Here is a 21,037-nt window from a genome sequence, read left to right as displayed (position 1 = left end):
ATAGTGGTGAAACCAATGTCACTGCTGGAAGTGAGTAATTTCACATTGGCAGCAACTTACTGAAGTGGTGCATGTAAAGTTGCAAGGATGGTACAACAAGTCCTTTTGGAACATGTTTATGCTTCTCTCGCAAAGCGGGTAGGTTTTGAAAAGGCCACTGAATTATAGAGCCAGATATTTCCGTAATTTTCTGATCCATCTTTTCAAAAGCATCTTGCATCTCAAGCTATCAGAATATACAAGCCTTAGCTCATCTGTCCCCTCAGTGTTTAAATTTCAGCGGTGAATGTTTAAAAAATATCAAACATCACTATTTCAAGTCTTTTCACCTAAGAGTGGGAGGTAGTTAGACTTACTTAGGCTTACAAATATTACACTTGTTTCTCAACACAATTTTAAATGTATATTAATATTACTTAAACACATTGTTGGGTATTGTTTCTCGGACTTACGCAGCTTTGCACCCAACATGCCTGTCCATTTGTTTGCTATATGATCAGTGTGACCAAAACTTGGGGCAACAGCAGTTAGTCTGGGTACTCTTTATGTTACCCCATCATTTGAATCACAACATAGAGTACATATAGAAGTGCCTAAGCCACCGTTTGGACTGATCCTTCATTGGGGTTAGTGTAAATAATTAACAGGGTTCACCTCAGAAACATGACTTTTTATGAGAGGCAGACTTTTCAGTGTCAGCAGAAAAGCAGTGTAACAGGATAAATCCAAGAAACAGGAGAAGATAGAATATGATTATGCTAACTTCAGATAATCTATTTTGTATTCTCACTTCTGTGAATCAAAGCCACACTGAATGACTTCAGAGCTTGTTTGTTTTCCTGGCTTCAGGAACAGAGGTTTCATCCGCCTGTGCCAATGTTGGAATGTACACTATATAAGCAAAAGTGATAGGCCACACAGTCTCTTAATCTTTGAATTCGGGTGTTTTCGGTCCCATTGCCACAAGTGTCACGCTCCTAGTCATGCAGTCTGCCTTTACAAACATTTGTTTGCTGTAAAGAACTCAAAAATCTCTTCCCTCAAAGACATTCTACAATGAGCTGTCAGTGGTGATATTGTAAAGTGGAGGCATTTAGGAACCACAGGAAGTGGTTTCATGTGAGATACTTGAAAGTGGCCAATGTTCTGATGACTCAGTAACTGCAAACCTCCTCCAGCATTGCAACATCAGCACCACATCTGTATGCCAGGAGCTTCATGGCATGGGTATCCCTGGCCGAGCTGCTCCTACAGGTGTAATGAATAATGTAGCCTAGTATATGAAATAATTATTTAAAAGTAAGGTCATGAAATAAGTACAGTAATATCTCTTGTAAAATACTGTAGAAGTATTAGAACATAGAAATACTTGGTAAAGGTACATCAAAACTGTACTTCAGTACAGGATTTCAATTCAATTTTATTTATACAGTGCCAAATCACAACATAAATCACCTCAAGGTGCTTATATTCTAAGGTAGACCCTACAATAATACATACAGAAGAAAACCCAACAATTATATAAACCCTTTTGAGCAAGCACTTTGGTGACAGTGGGAAGCAAAAACTCCCTTTTAACAGGAAGAGACCTCTGGCAGAACCAGGCTCGGGGAGGGCCGGCCATCTGCTGTGACCAGTTGGGGTGATAAAGGGAAGACAGGATAAAGACATGCTGTGGAAGAGAGTCAGAGATTAATAACAAGTATGATTCAATGCAGAGAGGTCTATTAACACATAGTGAGTGAGAAAGGTGATGAAAGAAGAATGCATCATGGCAATCCCCCAGCAGCCTATGCCTATTGCAGCATAACTAAGGGAGGATTCAGGGTCACCAGCCCTAACTATATGCTTTAGCAAAAAGGAAAGGTTTAAGCCTAATCTTAAAAGTAGAGATAGTGTCTGTCTCCCGAATCCAAACTGGAAGCTGGTTCCATAGAAGAGGGGCCTGAAAACTGTGTGCAATAACCTCAGTTTTATCTGAATTAAGAAGCAGAAAATTAGAGGCCATCCAGGTTTATGTCTTTAAGACATTCCTGCAGTTTAACTAATTGGTGTGTGTTATCTGGCTTCATGGATAGATAGAGTTGGGTGTCATCAGCATAGCAGTGAAAATGTATGCTATGCTTTCTGGTGATACTGCCTAAGGGAAGCGTGTATGATGTAAACAGAATTGGTCCTAGCACTGAACCCTGTGGAACATCATAATTAAACTTAGTGTGTGAAGAGTACTCTCCATTTACACAAACAAACTAGAGTCTATTAGATAGATATGATACAAACCACTGCAGTGCAGTACCTGTAACACCTACAGAATGCTCTAATCCAGGGGTGCTCAATACGTCGATCGCGATCGACCAGTCGATCGCAAAGGTAGTATTGGTAGATCGCATGGCATTAAAAAAATAGATGCCAGCCTATCATCCATCCCGTCACTTGATTGATACAGGGAAGCCAGTCAGATGACAGCAGATTTTTTCTGACGCTTAGGTCGCTGCGCATGCGCAAACAGCGGCGCGAAGTGTAGTAAAACTGACAAGCTAGTCAGCGAGTTAACTCCAATTTTTAGCTCTCGGTTTTTTCTCTTAAACCTGGCCGTCAGCAGCTACTGTCCGGACTATGCATCCCTGGCTGATCCAATTCAGTGCAAGTCATCAGAGTAAACTCAGGTAATGACAAAAAATTTACATAGTTAATTGTGTTGTGAAATATTGGATATTGCGGTTATGCATGTATATACATTGTAGATATAAAGAATCCTCAATATATTTATAAATAAGTATATGTTTTGGATTTTTGTAGTGGGTAGATCATTTTGACTTGGTCATTTTATAAGTAGCTCACATGCGGAAAAAGTGTGAGCACCCCTGCTCTAATCGCTCTAATGGGATATTATGGTCAACAGTATTGAACGCTGCACTAACCTAAAACTGGTTAGGTTGCAGGATAAGCACAGAGATGAGTCCACTGTCAGAGGCCATAAGAAGATCATTTGTAACCTTCACTAAAGCTGTTTCTGTGCTGTGATGAGCTCTGAAACCTGACTGAAACGCTTCAAATAAGCCATTCCTCTGCAGATGATCTGTTAGCTGTTTTAAAACTACTGCTTCAAGAATTTTTGATATGAAAGGAAGGTTGGAGATTGGCCTATAATTAGCTAAGAGTGCTGGGTCTAGAGATGGCTTTTTAAGTAAAGGTTTAACTACTGCCGGCTTGAAAGCCTGTTGTGCATAGTCAATTATTAGAGATAGGTTCATCATATTTAAGATTGAAGCACTAATTAATGGTAGGACTTCTTTGAGCAGTCTTGTAGGAACTGAGTCCAAAAGACACGTTGATGATTTGGAGGAAGCAATTACTGAAGTTATCGCAGAAAGATCGGTTGGAGAAAAAGACTCTAAATGAATATCAATGGTACTGAAAGTAGCTCTAGATAATGTTACATCTGTGAGATGATTATGAGTATTGAAGTTGTCTCCCGTCTTAAGCCTTCTATGTGTCATCTTGACATTATCGCTTCTCATCTTTTTAAAGAAGTCTTTGAGACCATTGGCCCTTATGTTTTAACTATCAATAAGACCTCCTTCTTAGCTGGAAGTGTTCCACTTGATGTTAAACATGCTATTGTCCATCCACTTCTCAAAAAAAGTAACCTTGACGAACCGGTTCTTTCAAATTTTAGACCATTCCCACATAGCAAGCAGGTCTGGCCCAGATCTGGTATCAAGCCTGCACTGCTGGTTGACTTCTGGCATGATAAGACTTATGTCATCCAGATGTGCGCCAGGTCTGGCAATGACACCACTGTTTATGTCATGGCATGCCATATCTGGCCCGATTGTGGTTTGGTGTACACAGAAAACAGGTCTTCCCTGGCTCCGGGATCAAGCTGGCATTTCTGACTGATCGGAGTCATGGCAGGGTGTCTGTCAACCAGATGTGTACCAGGTCTGGCAATGATGGCACTATTTATCTTCCTATTTTCCTATTTTACTTAGAAGACCCAAATGCCATGTTGCAATACTATACTGCTATGGTAGCCAACGTTTCAAATGCAGGTTTGACAGGTTTGTGAGTGTACACTTTATCCAAAACCTATTGACAGTTTACTCATCTTTGCCAGTGGGTGGCTGTAGCTCAGGCAGTAGAGCAGGTCACCTACTGATCGGAAGTTTAGTAGTTCGATTCCTGGCTCCTCCAGTCTGAAAGTCTGTGTATGAATGTAGTTAGGAAGCACTCGGTATAGAGAAAGTGTGTGATTAGGTGAATGGTGGCCCAGATCAGGTTGGCCAGAGGTAATCCACACATGGGCCAGCAGAGGACCACCAGTGTGTCTTCAACTGGCCTTGTGCTGGCCCATGTGCTGGCCCATGTGTGGGACACCACTGGCAAACCAGATCTGGGCCACCAAAGGGCCGTCATTCTTTGCGGTATGTGGGCCATGTGTGGGCCTGATCGGGGCCACACCAATTTTGCTATGTGGGTTATTAATTAATTAATTATTGTAAATTTAAATGTTATTAGGAAATGATCAGACAAGAGAGGACTTTCAGGAAACATTGTTGGATGTTCAGTTTCTATTCCATATGTTGAAGATCAAGATCTTCAACATATGTCCACAAAGTCAGTCCACAAAGTCTTGAGTCAGTCCTCTGTACTCCTTGTCGTCCCCATCAGTGATGAGGCCGACTATTGCAGAGTCATCAGAGAACTTCTGCAGGAAGCACTGGGTGGAATTGTGGGAGAAGTCTGCAGTGTAGATGGTGAAGAGGAACGGAGCCAGAACCGTTCCCTGTGGGGCCCCCGTACTGCAGACGACCCTGTCCGACACACAGCCCTGAGTCCTCACATACTGTGGTCGGTCGGTGAGGTAGTCCACTTCCGCAGGCACAAGCATTCTCCACTGCAACCACTGAACATCCAGGGTATGGACATTGAGGCTGTGGACAGCTACAGGTACCTTGGTGTTCATCTGAACAACAGACTGGACTGGACTCATAACTCAGACGCCCTCTACAGGAAAGGGCAGAGCAGGCTGTACCTGCTGCGGAGACTCAGGTCGTTTGGGGTGGAGGGCCCACTCCTGAAGACCTTCTATGACTCTGTGGTGGCTTCTGCTATCTTTTATGGTGTGGTCTGCTGGGGCGGCAGCATCTCTGCTGGGGACAGGAAGAGACTGAACAGGGTGATCCGAAGGGCCAGTTCTGTTCTAGGATGCCCTCTGGACCCAGTGGAGGTGGTGAGTGACAGGAGAATGGCGGCTAAGCTGTCATCCCTGTTGGACAACGTCTCCCACCCCATGCAGGAGACTGTGACAGCACTGAGCAGCTCCTTCAGTGGGAGACTGCGGCACCCACGGTGTGGGACGGAGAGATTTCGCAGGTCTTTCCTCCCCACTGCTGTCAGACTCCACAACAAAGACTTTAACTGAACAAACACACACATCCACACATGTGCAATAACACTAAGTGCAATAATCTTTTCTGGCATCGTTGTATCTTTACTCAGTTGTATATAGCATTCGTATTCTATTTTTATCTTATTGTATATTTTTATTCTATTTTATTCTACTGTATATAGTATATTATTTTATTCTATTCTGTACAGCTGTGTACTGTATTTATTCTTATTGTATTCTAATTTTTGCGTCATAACTTTTGCACTGTCCACTTCCTGCTGTGACAAAACAAATTTCCCACGTGTGGGACTAATAAAGGTTATCTTATCTTATCTTATCTTTAGCATCTACATGGATGTTAAAATCACCCACAATAATTATTTTATCTGAGCTGAACTCCTGGTCTGATTGGGGAGGGGACCAAAGAAAACTACATATACCGTATTTTCACGACCATAAGGCGCACTTAAAAGTCTTAGATTTTCTTCAAAAAGTACGCGCCCTATAGCGCAGTGCGCCCTGTGTGTTGTAAGGAGGACGTAGTAGAGAACACCATGAGAACGCTAAAGGGTGAAGTGTGGGCGTTGATCGTATATACCGGACAATCGCACATACCTGTCTAAAAGGACAGGTATGTGCATTATGTGGAACATCGTTGTTTTAACAACCCTGAAAATGGCAAAGAGACACGCTTATGAAGCACAGTTTAAACTGAAGGCCATCAGCTATGCGGAGGAACATGGAAATCGAGCAGCGGCGAGAGAATTTAAGATTAACGAATCGATGGTTCGCAAATGGAGGAAGCTAGAAAACAAGCTCCGGCAGGTCAAGAAAACGCAGCTGAGTTTCCGCGGACATAAGGCGAGGTGGCCCGAGTTGGAGGAAAGACTCGAGCGGTGGATCATCGAGCAAAGAACGAGCGGGAGAAGCATTTCGACGGTCACCATTCGGCTAAAAGCAGTTTCACTAGCTGAAGAGATGAACATTGAACATTTCCAAGGAGGTCCGTCTTGGTGCTTTCATTTTATGAAATGGTGCCATTTTTCCATCCGGACCAGGACTACGGTAGCGCAGCAACTTCCAGCGGATTATAAGGAAAAGCTGGCCATCTTCCGCTCCTACTGCAGCAAACACATCGGCGACAAAAACATCCAGCCCAGCCACATCACAAACATGGACGAGGTCCCGCTCACTTTTGACATCCCGGTGAGTCACACTGTGGAGAAGAAGGGGACCAGCACGGTAGCGATACGCACAACGGGGTATGAAAAGTCTTCTTTTACTGTTGTGCTTGGCTGCCATGCTAATGGACAGAAACTGCCGCCTATGGTGATTTTTAAGCGAAAGATTTTGCCTAAAGAGAAGTTTCCAGCAGGAATCATCATTAAGGCAAATGAAAAGGGCTGGATGGATGAGGAAATGATGAAAGAGTGGCTGAGGGAGGTGTATGTAAGGAGACCAGGTGGTTTTTTCCACGCATCACCATCGCTCTTAATCTGTGACTCTATGCGTGCCCATCTCACAGCCGATGTGAAAAAACTAGTGAAACAAATGAACTGTGAGCTTGCTGTCATTCCGGGAGGCGGGCGAGTTACGCCACAATTTGCCAATGGATTGTAGATGCTTGGGCTAACATGTCTGCTGGCACTGTTGTTCGAGCTTTTGCAAAAGCCGGCATCATTTCCGAGGAGCCGCACAGCACGGAAAGTGACTCTGACAGTGAAGAAAGTGAACCTGGCATGTTTGATGGAGATTTAGCGCAGCTGTTCAATTCAGACACAGAGGATGAGGACTTCGATGGGTTTGATGATAAAAATGTGAGTACCAAACTTTGTTTTGCTCCTGCTTTATTTTTAAATACGCACACTTGTATGCTTGTGTGTTGTTGATGATGACGATTACCGGTAATAGAAATGTGAGTAAGGTACCGAACTCAGGTTTGCTCCCGCTTTATTTTTAAATACGCATACGGTACTTGTATGCGCCCTATAATCCAGTGCGCCTTATGTGTGTGTTAAATACAGTAATGGCACACATAACTGAGACTGCGCCTTTTAGTACAGTGCGTCTTATGGTCGTGAAAATACGGTAAAACGACACTGTTTTGGCAAAGTTGCACGCCGATTCAATATTTATTTTAGTGACCTCTGATTGAAGTAGCTGGGTGTCATTACTGCCGACATGAATTATAATTTTACTCAGTTTACGTTTACCCTTAGCCAGCAGTTTTAAATTTCCCTCAGTGTCACCTGCTCTGGTCCCTGGAAGACAATTGATGGTTGCTGGTGTCTCTAGCTTCACGTCTCAGAACAGAATCACCAATTCCCAGAGTGTGATCCCCAGCAGGTGTGTCGCTGAGTGGGGAAAAGTGGTTAGACACATGAACAGGTTGGTGGTGTACCAGGGGCTTCTGTTTAGGACTATGCTTCCTCCTCACGGTCACCCAGCCATCCTGTTTTCCCGGCTTCTCAAGACAGTCTAGTGCAGCGGTCTCCAACCTTTTTTGCGCCACGGACCGGTTTATTCCCGACAATATTTTCACGGACCGGCCTTTAATGTGTCACGGATAAATGCAACAAAATAAAACTAGTACCGGTACCGAAAAAAAGAAAATTTATTCATAACGCACGTGAAAAGACCCAGGAAAACCGAGTAAACGATCAAAACGATAACAAAATAATGCTGAAAACCGATAAAAACCCTGAAAACCATACATTTCGGACCTGAGCCTCAACTCTCCCCAAACAACTCACGGACCGGTACCGGTCCGAGGCCCGGGGGTTGGGGACCGCTGGTCTAGTGTACCACTACACTGCCTTCGGCTGCACCGGCAACAGGGGCCTGGCTAGCTAAGGGTTTTTCAAGGGTGCAAAGCTGAGTGTCCAATTCAGAAGTGAAATTAATTAAATACTGAAAAGTCCCAGATCAAGACCTCAAGTGGTAGAGTGTATTGTTCACTAATCAGAGGGTAGTTCAATCACCCTACGCCTCCTGTCAACACTGAAGTGCTCTTGGACAAGATGCTGAACTGCAAATTGCTCCTGATAGAAGACAAGCACCTCACATGTCCTTGAATGCGGTCCATTAACCATTTACCACTAGAAATAAATATGATGTCTTTGTGAAATACAGAAGGAGTGAACACATATTTTCACCTTGGAAGTATGTAAATATTTGTATTTGGTCCTGACACATCTGCTCTGATTTTGTCTTTCCAACCCTGTGGTCAATGACTGTGCTAAATAACAATAACAGGACTTTAGCGTAATTCACCACTGGCGATTAACCTGTTGTAGAAGGCTCATCTGATAAGAAGGCACTGATTTGAGTTATTACAACAGGCCTGGCTTGTAGGTTAAACTCATTTCCTGCAAGTTAACTTGGAAAAAAAAAATTTCAGTTTAGCCACTAAAAAAAAATGGCCTCAATTTAGATAGCAATCATTTCATTTCATTTGAATTAATTTGGCTCAGCTGGAAGTAAAATTAACCTGTCTATACCACCCAAAGAAATGTGTACACATTCTTTATCAAGGACTTAGCCTCAGTTAATTGATTTGAGCACCCTGCCAAACAATCACATCCTAAACTGTTGCTATTAATTAAAAGAGACCGAGCAAGTTTTGTGATGAAAGAAGGATGCCCTTGTTGTCCAACATTCTTAATACTGACTCTTATGTCTGTGCGTGCATGGAATGACTTGTTTTATAATGAAAGCAAACACAATTTGTATGTCTTTTACACACATTTGAAGGCAATTATGCAAACTCATGAAACAGAGACAGTTTTGGGAAGGCTGTTTATTTAGTAAAGCATCATCCAGTTACGTATAATTTACAAGCAATCACAACCCATGTAGAATTCTCCAATAATCCAACTGCATTGCCTTGTTTAATACTGCAATGCTAAACTCGCTTCTCTGACTCGGGAAAAATGCTTCATGCACTGATTGATGTGTAAAATTAGAGAGGAAGGAAGCAGACCCAACATGTCTGCTGAACTAACCACAGTATATATGTATATATTTACGTGTGTGTGTGTGTGTGTGTGTGTGTGTGTGTGTGTGTGTGTGTGTGTGTGTGTGTGTGTGTGTGTGTGTGTGTGTGTGTGTGTGTGTGTGTGTGTGTGTGTGTGTGTGTGTGTGTGTGTGTGACAGTTGTCTATTCACTATTAGGGCAAAGCTGAGGTACATATCAATCATAGAAAGGAAGCATATTGATTGAGTGTTGGTGTCACTCAGGTAATGATGAGTGAAAGGACTGAGTGAGCTGAAAGATATGTATATATCTGGATTTATTTTCTTTAAAAAAGCATGTGTGTTAACAGAACCAGTGTAGAAATAAGCAATATTGTTAGATTTTCTTGTACAGTTGCATTCAATACATACAGAATGGAGTTAATAGCTACCTATTGTCCAGCCACAGTGGAGCAGTTAAATAAGAGATGCTTTTTTCTGAAGCAAAATTATAGAAGAATAAAAATAATAATAATAATGACGCTAGCCTTTTTTCTAAATTTGCTGTGGTTATGCTGCAGGTAAACAGTATGTACCGATGTGCACACAGTCACTACGAGAAAGTCAAATCTGTGTTTGGACACCTGGAGGTCAGAAGATTTAAACGGTATATTATGTTGATATAGTTGTTGCTTCTGAGTAGTGCGTAGACCAAATACACAGCTCCCTTCCAGAATACCAAAATCTCAGCCTATGAATAACAACGCAGCACCCAGCCTCCCTCCCTCTCAGTCACTAGTGTGTAGAAAACAAACTGAAGTCTTTGGCTTTGACGCTTCAATTCTCTGACTCTGACTGCCAGTTGTGGAATATCTGAAAAGCACAGTTTGAATTTAACTGCTTATTGCCTACCTTATGCTGTAACAGCATGTGATTGGTGATATGGATAATGTTATTGTTCACCACGGCTTCTGAATTTTGTTGCAAAGGCCTCGATAGGCCAGCTGTGTCGTCTGCTATTTAGACGGCAGGACATCAGTGCTATTTTTTTTTCAAACATTTTGCATCAGCTGGAACCTCGTTGTGCTTTGATGTGCTTTTATGCTAATGTTTCTGTTTTGCTGGTCATTAACTGAATTCTGTTGGTGCCATTCACACAAATATGTTTAAAAGTAGGGCAAAAACTTTTGATTTTGACATTGTTCACTGACTGCAAAGCAAATTCTTCATTAGGAAAGACTGTCTTTGATTCCCTTTGGCAACACACATAAATGGCTAACAGCTCATTTTGGCTTTCTCGGTGTACTCAGATGGATTGCCTTCAGTGATTCCTAGTTAAATACAGCAAATCTGATTAACGTAATACATAATCTGACATAAGTATCATCTGTGGCTGACAAGAGACCTACATAATTCACTTTGTAATTCCCATCCACAAATGCCACTCAGACCATCTTATTTACAAAAATCCACACATTAGACAGTAAGCTGTCTACTGAATGACAATAATCATAGCTGGCAAACATTTTTTGAAAGGGAGTTCATGACTTTGTAGTTTCAACGGCGTCCTGGAAGGTTGGACATTTGGATGGTGTCCCCTTGTACTCCTGGGTTGTAGTAGGCACCAAACTTCAAGTCCATAGGCTCACTGCTGTCTAATCTGAGAACTGGAAAGTAGACAATATTAAATATTTATAGCATACACCTTGTCTTTTGCAAAAAGAAAAGTACTCTAATTAACTTGTTGAGGTGGAAGATTAAAGAGTAGACCGCTGTCAGTGGTCCAATCCTATGTCTTTGACTCCTAGGTTTTCTGTTGTAATGCTTTTATTTCCAGCATAAGGTAACCAAGTACACAAAAAGGAGCAGTCTACTGATTTATTAACACACTACCATTACACAGTGGCTTTGACAGCAAAAACATACCCTAAAAGCAAAGAGCAAGAGCTCTCTTCTTGAGGCTCCATTTTGAAATAACCTTAACAAAAATCAATAACACAAAGCTCTTTTCCTGAATGTGCTGCTATTGCCCCTGCTGAATAATTGTTTTCCTCTGCACCTATAGGAAATCACTACACCTAACTCCGATTAATAAATAAGATAGATCGAAGGTAAGTGGACACACCTAAGACATAAATTACACTTAACCTGAAAATAACTGCATCACAGAGATAATGTCGCAAGCCCTTAAGGATCTGCTGTGAAAATATACTCAGTGTAGCAAGAAGGACAGGTAATAAATCCTAAACAATCTTATGTTGGGTTTATATTACTTGTGTTGTTTTCTGGAGTTGCTTTGCTTGTGCAAACGAAGAGTCTAAGAAGAGAAGGAGTAAAGGCCAGGGCTAAAGTGACACTTGGGGCTATACCGCTTACTCAACTTGTGTTGTGTAAGCAATTCTAAAAGTCACCAGTTCCATTTTTTTTTAATCTCATGTACCCCCACAGACCTGTCAGACTGACTTGAAAACCCTTTCATCAATAACACATATAATGGTCAACTTTTGTTTTTTTGGTGGACGGGTTGTTGCAATTTTGCTTTTGCTGGGGATTAAATGGTCTGACCTTGAGATGAGTTTGCTGGTCTGTCCACTCCTGGGTAGAATGTGGCAATGTGTTAACACATAAATTATCCACGTTTTTGTAGGTAAGACTACTTCGGTATTAAAAATGTCCCCTAGCTTTTGTTCAGTTATAGTTAGCTCTTTTAACCATTAGCTTGCTATTTTAAATCTGCTGTGTCATAAAACAGACGCTTGTTGTTATTAAAAACATTCCGATATTTGATACCTGTATGAGGCAATGTCACTGACATCAATGACAACACTGAGATCAGTTGAGCACTTGATGTTTCTATCACTGAAATAAATCCCGGGGAAGAAAAACACTGTGTTTGCAAGTTCAAAAACGCTTCTTCAGCCTGAGACTCTCTGGCTCACATGTACAATTGATGACAGTTTACCACACACAGATACAAACACTACATGCAGAAAACAACTCCAGCGAGGGGTAGCAGTACTAGCAAGGTTATTGGATGATAACAGCCATAGAGGAACAACCACACAGACCCACAGTGTCTGGCTACCTCTTGCCTCTCGCGAGCTCTTTTAATCATTCATTTCTGCACATGAAGCTTGTGGGCTTGTTTGCATTAAGCGCATAATTTACATACATGGGCTGCAAGTAGGCAGTCATATCACGTCACTTTACTGGTGAACTGCCAAGCAGTTTATCAAGTGCTCTACACTCTTCGAGTTATACTGCGCAATACTGAGCGACTGCATTACCAAAGAGGTTTTCTTCCTTTCCATTTTGTAACTCTGCCTTTGTTACCAGAGGAGTTTCTTTTAACAATGTTGGGTGTTGTCAAGAGTATATGTTTTTCAGTTGCCACCCTGTTTCTCTTACATTGTCGTGGGTGTATGGCTTAAGATGGAATGTGACTCATCTGGAAAGTGCAGGTACATTTTCAAGCCGGCCTTCACTAGATGCACTTTGCCAGCTAATCGCCCGTGTAGTCATGAGTCCCACGTGCATATCTGTGTGCACTTTAATGAATTTAACTGGAGATGAAGGAAGGTTATGTACGAGGGCGTGTAGGGGAACTGTGACAACAAAGTGCTGTTTCCCTCTAGGTTCATGGCAGGAAAGCAACAGATTAGAAACTATCATAGTACATGATCCTATTTTGCATGGTGAGGTTACCTTATTATGGGAGGGTTGCCTTATTAAAACAGGATTAGTTATGCACTTGTGTGTGTGTGTGTGTGTGTGTGTGTGTGTGTGTATGTGAAAGGGAGAGAGAGTAAGAGAGAGCAGCACCTCTCTCTTTTGTCACTATGTTAAACAGCCAACTTTTTTTTCTTTTTGTAAAGGGGACTGCGGCACTATCCAGCAGCCAGTTACCTTAAATACGAGGGGATAAGTGAGTTATAGTGGCTCATTATGAAGCACTGACAAAGGCATATTTAGCACAGTTTTATCTCAGCACTACATTTCTCGGCATAATTTAATAGTCTGCTGCCAGACGTTTTATTAAATATGAGAGTCTTTCGATAGCTATCAAGTCGGCAGCCCTGATTAAAGCGAACGATCTGTTACTTTATAGCGCGAAGGAACACACATACCTGGCTCGGAAGGATACTCCTCAACCAGCTTCCTGTGAGAGAAGGCCTTCTGTTGTTTCTTCTTCAGGATTACAAAGGCCACCAGTCCCACAAATGTCACAGCCACGGCTGTTCCCAGCACTGCTCCCCAGGCGTTGTGTCGTTTACTGATCTGGGGATCTGTTGCGAAACCTTCGTCTGAGGAGTGAAGGGTTGTGGGGGTGGGAGAGAGTCACAGATAATTTGTCAACAAGAAATTATTTACATCGTTTGGCATCTTTGAGGGATAATTGTCGACTAATTATGGCTAAAATGTGTTTTTCAAATTGCGTTCAGAGCCGTAACGCATTGCATGGTGATACATCACAATTATTCAGAATTGTATAATTTACGCTGTGATAATTAATGCAATTAACATGCCAAATTCATGATCATTTCTGGAATACATTTGAATATTTTAAGGCAGCAGGTTGTGATCGTAATCTAAATGTGGTGAAATTTGGCTGAATACTTCATGAATAGCATTCAAGTTGTCACTAAATTATATATAACAACTGTTTAAATGGAAACTGAAACAATAACTAGCCTATTGACTTTTTGTTGTTGTTGTTTTTTCAAAAAAAATTGGGTTTTATTTGTATATGACATAAATGTTTGCTGCTCTTCTATTTTAATGTATGTGTCCAAGGCAACAGCAGTGGAAAATAATTGTTTTTGAAAGTGATAGAGTCGTCTTCAACATCCTTTGACAGAGAAATACTCGAGTGGTATTTTGTCAGGGCTCACACATAAATAATTCAGTGACTTTGTTAATCTAGAAACGGCTCAATTGACAGACTTGCTAGGATCAATTTACCCGTAATCCAAGGCAGGCTGAACCACAAGACTTGTTTCATTAAGTGTTTTTCTATTCTTGTCATCTTTAGCAGCAAGTTTTTTTGTTTTTTTTTACTTTAAAGTAAACATAATGAAACGTAGGTGGAAATAAAGATTTTAGCAATTGTTGCTCCTGCTGGGAAATTATTTTTAAGTTAGCTCGCAACCTTTTAAGGTTGGCAAACAAATTGAACTGCAAGTTATCAGTTTTTTCTTAAATTTTCATCTCATGATGACAAAAATGTACAAACACAGGCAAATAAAGTTAGTCTAAAATTGTGTAGAGAGTTGTTCACAGTTTTACTGAATGGACGGTATCGTAGATCAACGACTACGAACTGGACTGCTCTGAAATTTGGCACAGATACACGTCGTGTTCTCTTTAGGATGAATCTGGAAACCTTGAAAAAGCTCAGTATTTTTCTAGGATATCCTTAAAAGCTACCCATGTCATCCACCCCATTATTAGGTAATTCCCACAGGCATTTCCCACACAGAGTTACTAACAGGTCTGTATGGATTGTAGCTGAGTAAGTGAGGTGATTAGCTAAATGTCAGTTAGTGTCAGAGAAAGCTAAGGTGCCTTGTGGGATCTTACATATAGACTGTTTATCTGTACTCTGTGCTTTTCTACAGTTTCTGTGCACATGCTGTTCCTGTCATGATAACTATGGAGCTTTTTTTATCATTTTGTGCTGCCCACAATTTCACATCTGTTTTCCTGCTGCCTATTGCCATCATCTGTTAGTGTTATGTCCTACTGTCCCATCTGTCCACGAGCTGTGTCATTTTAATCCCCACTGCACCAGCTCTGCAAAGGTTTTGTTTTTTGTACTGTGGTCTTCTATTAGCTTACACACTGATTAAGAAATATAAATTTCCTTTCCAGTCTTATCTTCCTGATCTGGTGGTCAACACCAAAGTCCAGTCTCACGCCCTTGCACAAGTATCTCTGACCTCAGTCCCTCGCTTTCTCTTTCAAGTTTTTTCCCCCCTAAAACAGGGTTTCATTGTTCGGCTGAGAAGGTGGTTGTAATAGACTCCTTTGCTCATAGCAGCCACCTCGATAGGACTTGAAACCCAATCCAACCTTTGCTTTTAAAAAAAAGGTGTATTTGTCCTCTTCCAGTGGGAAAATAGATGCTGGCAAATATGGCCCAGGAAAGGGATGTAAAAAAGCAATTTGTTAAACATATGACATGATAATATTTTCCTCATGAGCACCGAGCATAGAGGTCATCGCTAAGTAGTTTTAAATCCTCCTTTGCCGCCTCATGGATCTTATTCTGATGCCTCAACCCGCATTAATTAAGTCAAGTCAAAATCTTCTAAAACTTTCACACAGACAGCATATTCTCCGACTGTCCATCTGCCTTTTGCCTTCAGGATCAGACACACAAATGTGGACCAGATTCTGTTACGCAGACTGCACCAGTACCTGTATCGGAGCTGCCCGCTAAGCCCGCGCTTTTGTCAGTCTTGTTGACCTTCTCAGGCGTGTTTGGAGCAGCAGCAGTTGTAGTCTCCGGGACATCGGGAAGAAACACCGTTGTAGGTGAAGATGTGGTGGTTGTCGCGTTCATCCCTGGCACCGCTTTTGTGGTCAGAGTTGTTGTGCTGGTTGTTGTGTGCTCTTCTGTAGTGTTGGTCTCTGGAACTGAGGTTTGTGACTCTAAATCTGTGCGATTAGAGTAATCTGGGAAGCTGGTGGAGTTTCGCGGGGTCAGCGTTTTATTAAATTCCCCTTCAGTTTCCGTCATGTTGATCTGGCTTGTGTTTGTGGGATCTGTGGTTGTGGTCGGCGGCAGCTCGGTTAGCTCGATCGTACCGTTTTGAACTTCAGGACTCAGGGTCGTGGTGGTAACATTCTGATCCTCCCATTTCTCATTTCCACTGTTTTCCTCTTCTCCTGAATATGGTACCATTGAGCCAGATGCTGTCCCACTGTAGTCATTATTTGACTCTGTAACATCAGCTCCCTCATCGTTTCCTTTAGTAACCGTAGCATTCTCACTTCCTTGTGGAATTTTGCCTCGTGCACGCAACCAACTCTTATCAATCGTTCTCCCTGGAGAGTCTGTTGTATATTGGAGTGATGCCAGGTGGAATGCTTGGACAAGCAGGAGAAGGAGCAGAAGTCTCATTTTCCCTTTTGTTGAAACACATGAAAAAACATACGCATTATTTGACTTCTTTAAATACAAATTGTTAATTTAAAAACATAAATGATAAAATAATAATAATAATCGTCTGTAACGATCGTAGCATATGTATGTATATATGTCTGTACAAGAAAGCTAATCAGAGATTATTCTTAACAGGATGTTAAGGGCCTTTGGAGTTAGCCACAACTAACTATGTCAGCTTAATTGAAAGTATCCTTAGTAACTACTCAGTAACTCAAATACCATATGATATGACAACCTGCCCGTGGCAATAAGGAGGAGGCTGAACAGAATTTGTTAGTGTCTGGAAAAAGTATTAGTCAATAAGAAATGTCATTGGATGAGCTGTATTGACAGGCTGTCTTAAGGAAAGCCCAGTCTGCTGTTGTTGTCCAAAAACAATGAAGACAACTTCAATATTTCTACATTTGGTTGAGAGTATACCTTAATACTGACACTAACTTCAGCTCACTCCATCATGTGATGTCACTGCCAAGCTCAGTGGTTTGTTTGTTTGGTTGGTTGGTTGGTTGGTTGTTTGTTTGTTTGGTTGGTTGTTTGGTTGTTTGTTTGGTTGGTTGTTTGGTTGTTTGGTTGTTTTTTGAGGGCTGCATAACTTCTTTTAGAAGACTCATTTTGTTCATCTATTTTTGGAATTTTTATTTTCATTTTGTCGCAGATTTATTCATCGAGGTCACCTTCGTGCGAGTTGCTTCTTTAAGGTCATCTTCCTCACTTCTTTGAAAGCTGCTGATTGCACCACGTGCCCGTGACCACCTCCAGCAGATAAATATCCATCGTCAAGAAACATTGAAACCCGACTTTTAAAGTTAAAGTTACTTTGCAATCTGCTTTTTACACGATCAAAACTCAGCTGCAACATTTATCCATTTTGCATTGTAAAATTTCCCAAAAGGGCATCAAAGCTAACGATAGCCGAGCAAACCTGCCCCTCTAAAAAGAGTGTGGATGTGATATTAACATTAATATACCATGGGCTATTTTTATAATTAGAAAAAGATGCATGACATTTACATTGCATTGTTCCTAACCTAACCAGTGATAATTTTAATTAATATTGTGGATTATAACAATTACAAGTCCTCGTTTTCCCAGTTCTACACTTGTACTTTACCAGAGTTTTGTTAAATTGCACATTGACAGACATGTTCCCGACGGGCTGTTTATTTTTGTTGCTTTAATGTGTTTTTTTTTTTTTCTTCAAAACATAGGGAGATTGGAGGTTGGAGGTTCCTTCCCCCCCTGTTTTCTTTGAGCGTCTGAAAAGTCTGTTTACCACCTGCTGAGTATAAGCACCATCAGGAAGGACCCACAGGTGCTAAATGTGTGTTCATCACAGCCTTCAAAGTCCGCCTGGCCACACTGGAAGACTCAAAAACAACAAAACATCTCCAGCCTGATTTTTTTTCTTCCCCGCATTTTCCAAAATGCAACCAAAACACCTGCTTGAGGGGTGAAGGTCAGCTTCACTGACATGAGTCATAATAAAAATCCTTGAATTCCACGCCACCACCTGACTTTCAGAGAGCTGCTCAACGGACACATTCGGGAGCTTGTTGGCAAATTTCTAAGCAGTCATCCCCTACGATGTCTGCATAGCCCCGACACAATCTCTGGTGAGATCTGTGGCTTTTTGACAGTGTGAATTGTGCGAGTGCCCTGTGAGCTATGTGTTCTCCCCTCGGCTTCACTCCAGTACACAAATGACTGCAAATCCCTACAGGGCACTCTTGCTGTGAGTCACTTTGTTGATCAGTTGCTTTGTTCTAAATTCATGCTTGTTATAATCAGCACGAGAGGCTCAGTGTACAGTGTGTAACATTGGCGCCTGGAGCAACAGAGGCTTCACTTGCAAATCTGGGAATTTCACATTTCCGGTTTTACCTGTTTTGACATGTTCAACAAAGGTGCTAAAAACATCAAGGAAGTACTTTGTTTTTAGCTCATCGGGATTGATAATCTGGCAAAAAGGAAAAGCCAAGTGTGTATATTCGTTATGTTTTGAATACAGTTTGTATTTCCTTGAAACTGCTGATGTTAGCTTTAAAATAGCACTGCTCAGTTGTTTTGACTGACAACTCACAATCAGCCAGGGATTGTTCAATCGCTGGTTAGCTTTTCGACAAGCTTGTTATCATCCGACGACTTTGTTTTCGTGCTGGTCTTTTTTTGTTTTCCGAGAAACAAATGGGCGGGGGGGGGGACGTGTGTGTTTTGCTTTTTCAGCCTGCCGCAGGATCAATCGGGCTCGTTCGTGTTCGCCGATCGTGCAACACACACAAAAAAATGTTTCAGTCCAGCAGCAGAATGGCGGGAACAAGTTAGAGCTCATAACACTGCAGCGGTGGAAAATAACAAAGTGGCGCTTTTAAGTGACACACTAATGCACCTCCTGCCTCTCCCGTCGCTTGATGGATTTTGGAATACTGTGTGAACTTTTCATCCTTCCTCTTTCTCCCCACATTTCCCGTCTCGCGTCTTCACAGTACACCATCAATTTTAAGACAACAGCTCTCAACTGAGCACTCTGTGGAGGATAAAAGTCTAATTACGCTGCAGGCATCTTGAGAAGCTCGTGTAAAGGAAACCAGTTAATGTGGAACCAGTTTTACAAGCAGCTCAGCAGCGTCACTGTTGTGTTTTGTTGTTTGATTGTTCAATGTTCAAATGAGCACACAATCAGCATGGAAGTAGTTTCTCTATAATGCAAAGACCAGAGTATTATTGGTGATTGTCAACTCGCTTTAAAAACACATAGAAAAACATTGTGCAGCTGACCTGTTCAGACACAGACTCTACCACCATCTTTGGATGGCACATGTGGGCCGTGCAATTTCAAACCAGCTATGCCCACTTTGATCCTGTGACACAGTGCATAGCTATGAACAACAACTACTCTGAACCATTAAGAAAAAAAGAAATTACAGCAGCGAGCTGCGCCCAGAGAGTATTTTGACCCGCCAACTAGTCTTCGCGCAGCAGCAAGTTCACGGCAACGGGGAGAGAATTTTGCTTCTGACCCTTCGCACTCAGAGAAGCCATCTGTTGAAAAGAGCTCCCACTATGCCAGTCTGTCAGAGCGCAAGCTATCATCTCAACAGCTCAGTCAGCCGTGCCTTCATCAACATCACACAGACACACTCACGCAGGCTGAAAGGGACACTAATGTGATTCCTGTAAACACCTGGCGACAGCGTATCCTTCTTAATTATCTGACATTTTAGCTGTCTGAAGTTATTATCACCCCTCAATATACTGTAATTTATTTTACATTCATGTGGAACGCAACCTCTGCGTACAGCAGAAGTTTCAAGCTGTGTTTCTACTCCTGGTTAAGAGCAGTTGAACTCTTAACCAACTCTCAGCCCTACTCAACAGTGTATGAAGAAAAGAAAATTCTCTTTGTTGACTCTGCTTATCAATGCATTTGTGTGGTTAGGCCATATTTTGATTGATTTTTTTTATCTTAAAGTGTGCGTACTGTGGATTAAAAGATCTCAATAGTTCATCCATCCCAGTTTTTAAATGTATAAAACATCGCTCTAAGGCTCTTAACTGTAAAAACTGGCAACCACTTATTCCCCTGCCTAGGTTATATAAAGTCTTAAAGTATGTATGTCACTCGTTGTGACGTTGTGGCACCTAGCAACCAACTTGTTTTCTTACTTTCATGTTGAAAACAAAAGCTCTTCAGTTTTTGAATCTTCTATTTTTACACTTTCAAAATAAGAAGCAGTGACAAAACCTGCGGGGTACGGCCAATTGTTAAGTGTAACTGTAAATGTTACAGCTACCAAATCAAATATCATCAAACACAATGCCGCTGTGAAAACAAAAAGTGGAATGAAGATAGGGGGTTTGTGAATATTCATAAAAAAATAACAGTAAATATGGTCCTGAAAAGCATATTCCCGACAGCTTTTAGCCTCACACGTTTGCTGTGAATTGGAAAGACAAAAATATAAAAAAATAAATAAATAAATAAAACCCTCCCTCAGTAAATCCTTACCTTATTCTTAGGCTATATCAGATGAGAACAGGTGCACAGGCAACAAAATCTCTTCACTCAGCTGCCAACATGTGAGAGTGAATCAGCAGTCGGCTTGGAGAGAGAAGGAAGAGAAGGAGGGAGGGAGGAGGGCCCGACAGAGTGGCATTCAGGGAAGAACCTGTTCAACCTGCTTCTTCACCTGCCAGCAGCAGAAACACGCCCTGAACCGCATCCAGTTGCATGCCGTGAAAAGGCCATGAAGGACGGGGATGAAAATGAATTGGTGTACGAGTAAAGAGGGTTGGGGGAATGTCAATTTGCTACCACCTCATTATTTCATGTTGCCATCTAAATAAGTTGATTATATTAATTTTTGGTTGCCAGGTTTCCAGGTTGCCAGGTTAGATCTGTGAATTCCCCCCCAGTGGGCGGAGCATTTTGCCAAAGGTCCTCGGAGCCTCTTTTTTTTCCTCCTGCTGCGGTCGTCATGGTAACAGAAAAGAGGCTGGTAAGCTCGGGTTTCATCCAT

The 21,037-nt window shown here is 41.7% G+C and overlaps 1 protein-coding gene across 1 annotated transcript; it reads right to left on the bottom strand.

Annotated features, from left to right (window-relative positions):
- Positions 1–9,176: 9,176 nt before the first annotated feature.
- Positions 9,177–20,617, bottom strand: LOC146719070 (uncharacterized). The gene is made up of 4 exons (XM_085460064.1): positions 20,527–20,617; positions 15,770–16,480; positions 13,477–13,653; positions 9,177–11,016 (listed from the first exon to the last, which is right to left on the bottom strand). Exons 2-4 carry the CDS (start codon positions 16,473–16,475, stop codon positions 10,907–10,909), a joined length of 993 nt encoding a protein of 330 aa, XP_085316190.1. The 5' UTR covers positions 16,476–16,480; positions 20,527–20,617; the 3' UTR covers positions 9,177–10,906.
- Positions 20,618–21,037: the final 420 nt, after the last annotated feature.

Source organism: Copadichromis virginalis, linkage group LG1 (genome assembly GCF_057382275.1).
Source record: "Copadichromis virginalis isolate Kocher_CV1m ecotype Utaka linkage group LG1, C_Virginalis_male_GT1.1, whole genome shotgun sequence".
Classification (NCBI taxonomy): domain Eukaryota; kingdom Metazoa; phylum Chordata; class Actinopteri; order Cichliformes; family Cichlidae; genus Copadichromis; species Copadichromis virginalis.
The sequence above is the reverse complement of the archived record's forward strand: the minus strand, read 5'-3'. Positions and strand labels throughout refer to the sequence as shown.

What these genes read in the sequence shown, in the direction of transcription:
- LOC146719070 (XM_085460064.1), bottom strand. Translation starts at nt 16,475, where the DNA reads ATGAGACTTCTGCTCCTTCTCCTGCTTGTCCAAGCATTCCACCTGGCA. An exon ending in AGCGGGCAGCTCCGATACAG is followed by an intron (nt 13,654 to 15,769) that starts GTACTGGTGCAG and finishes TTCACTCCTCAG; the next exon opens with ACGAAGGTTTCGCAACAGAT. An exon ending in GGAGTATCCTTCCGAGCCAG is followed by an intron (nt 11,017 to 13,476) that starts GTATGTGTGTTC and finishes TCTACTTTCCAG; the next exon opens with TTCTCAGATTAGACAGCAGT.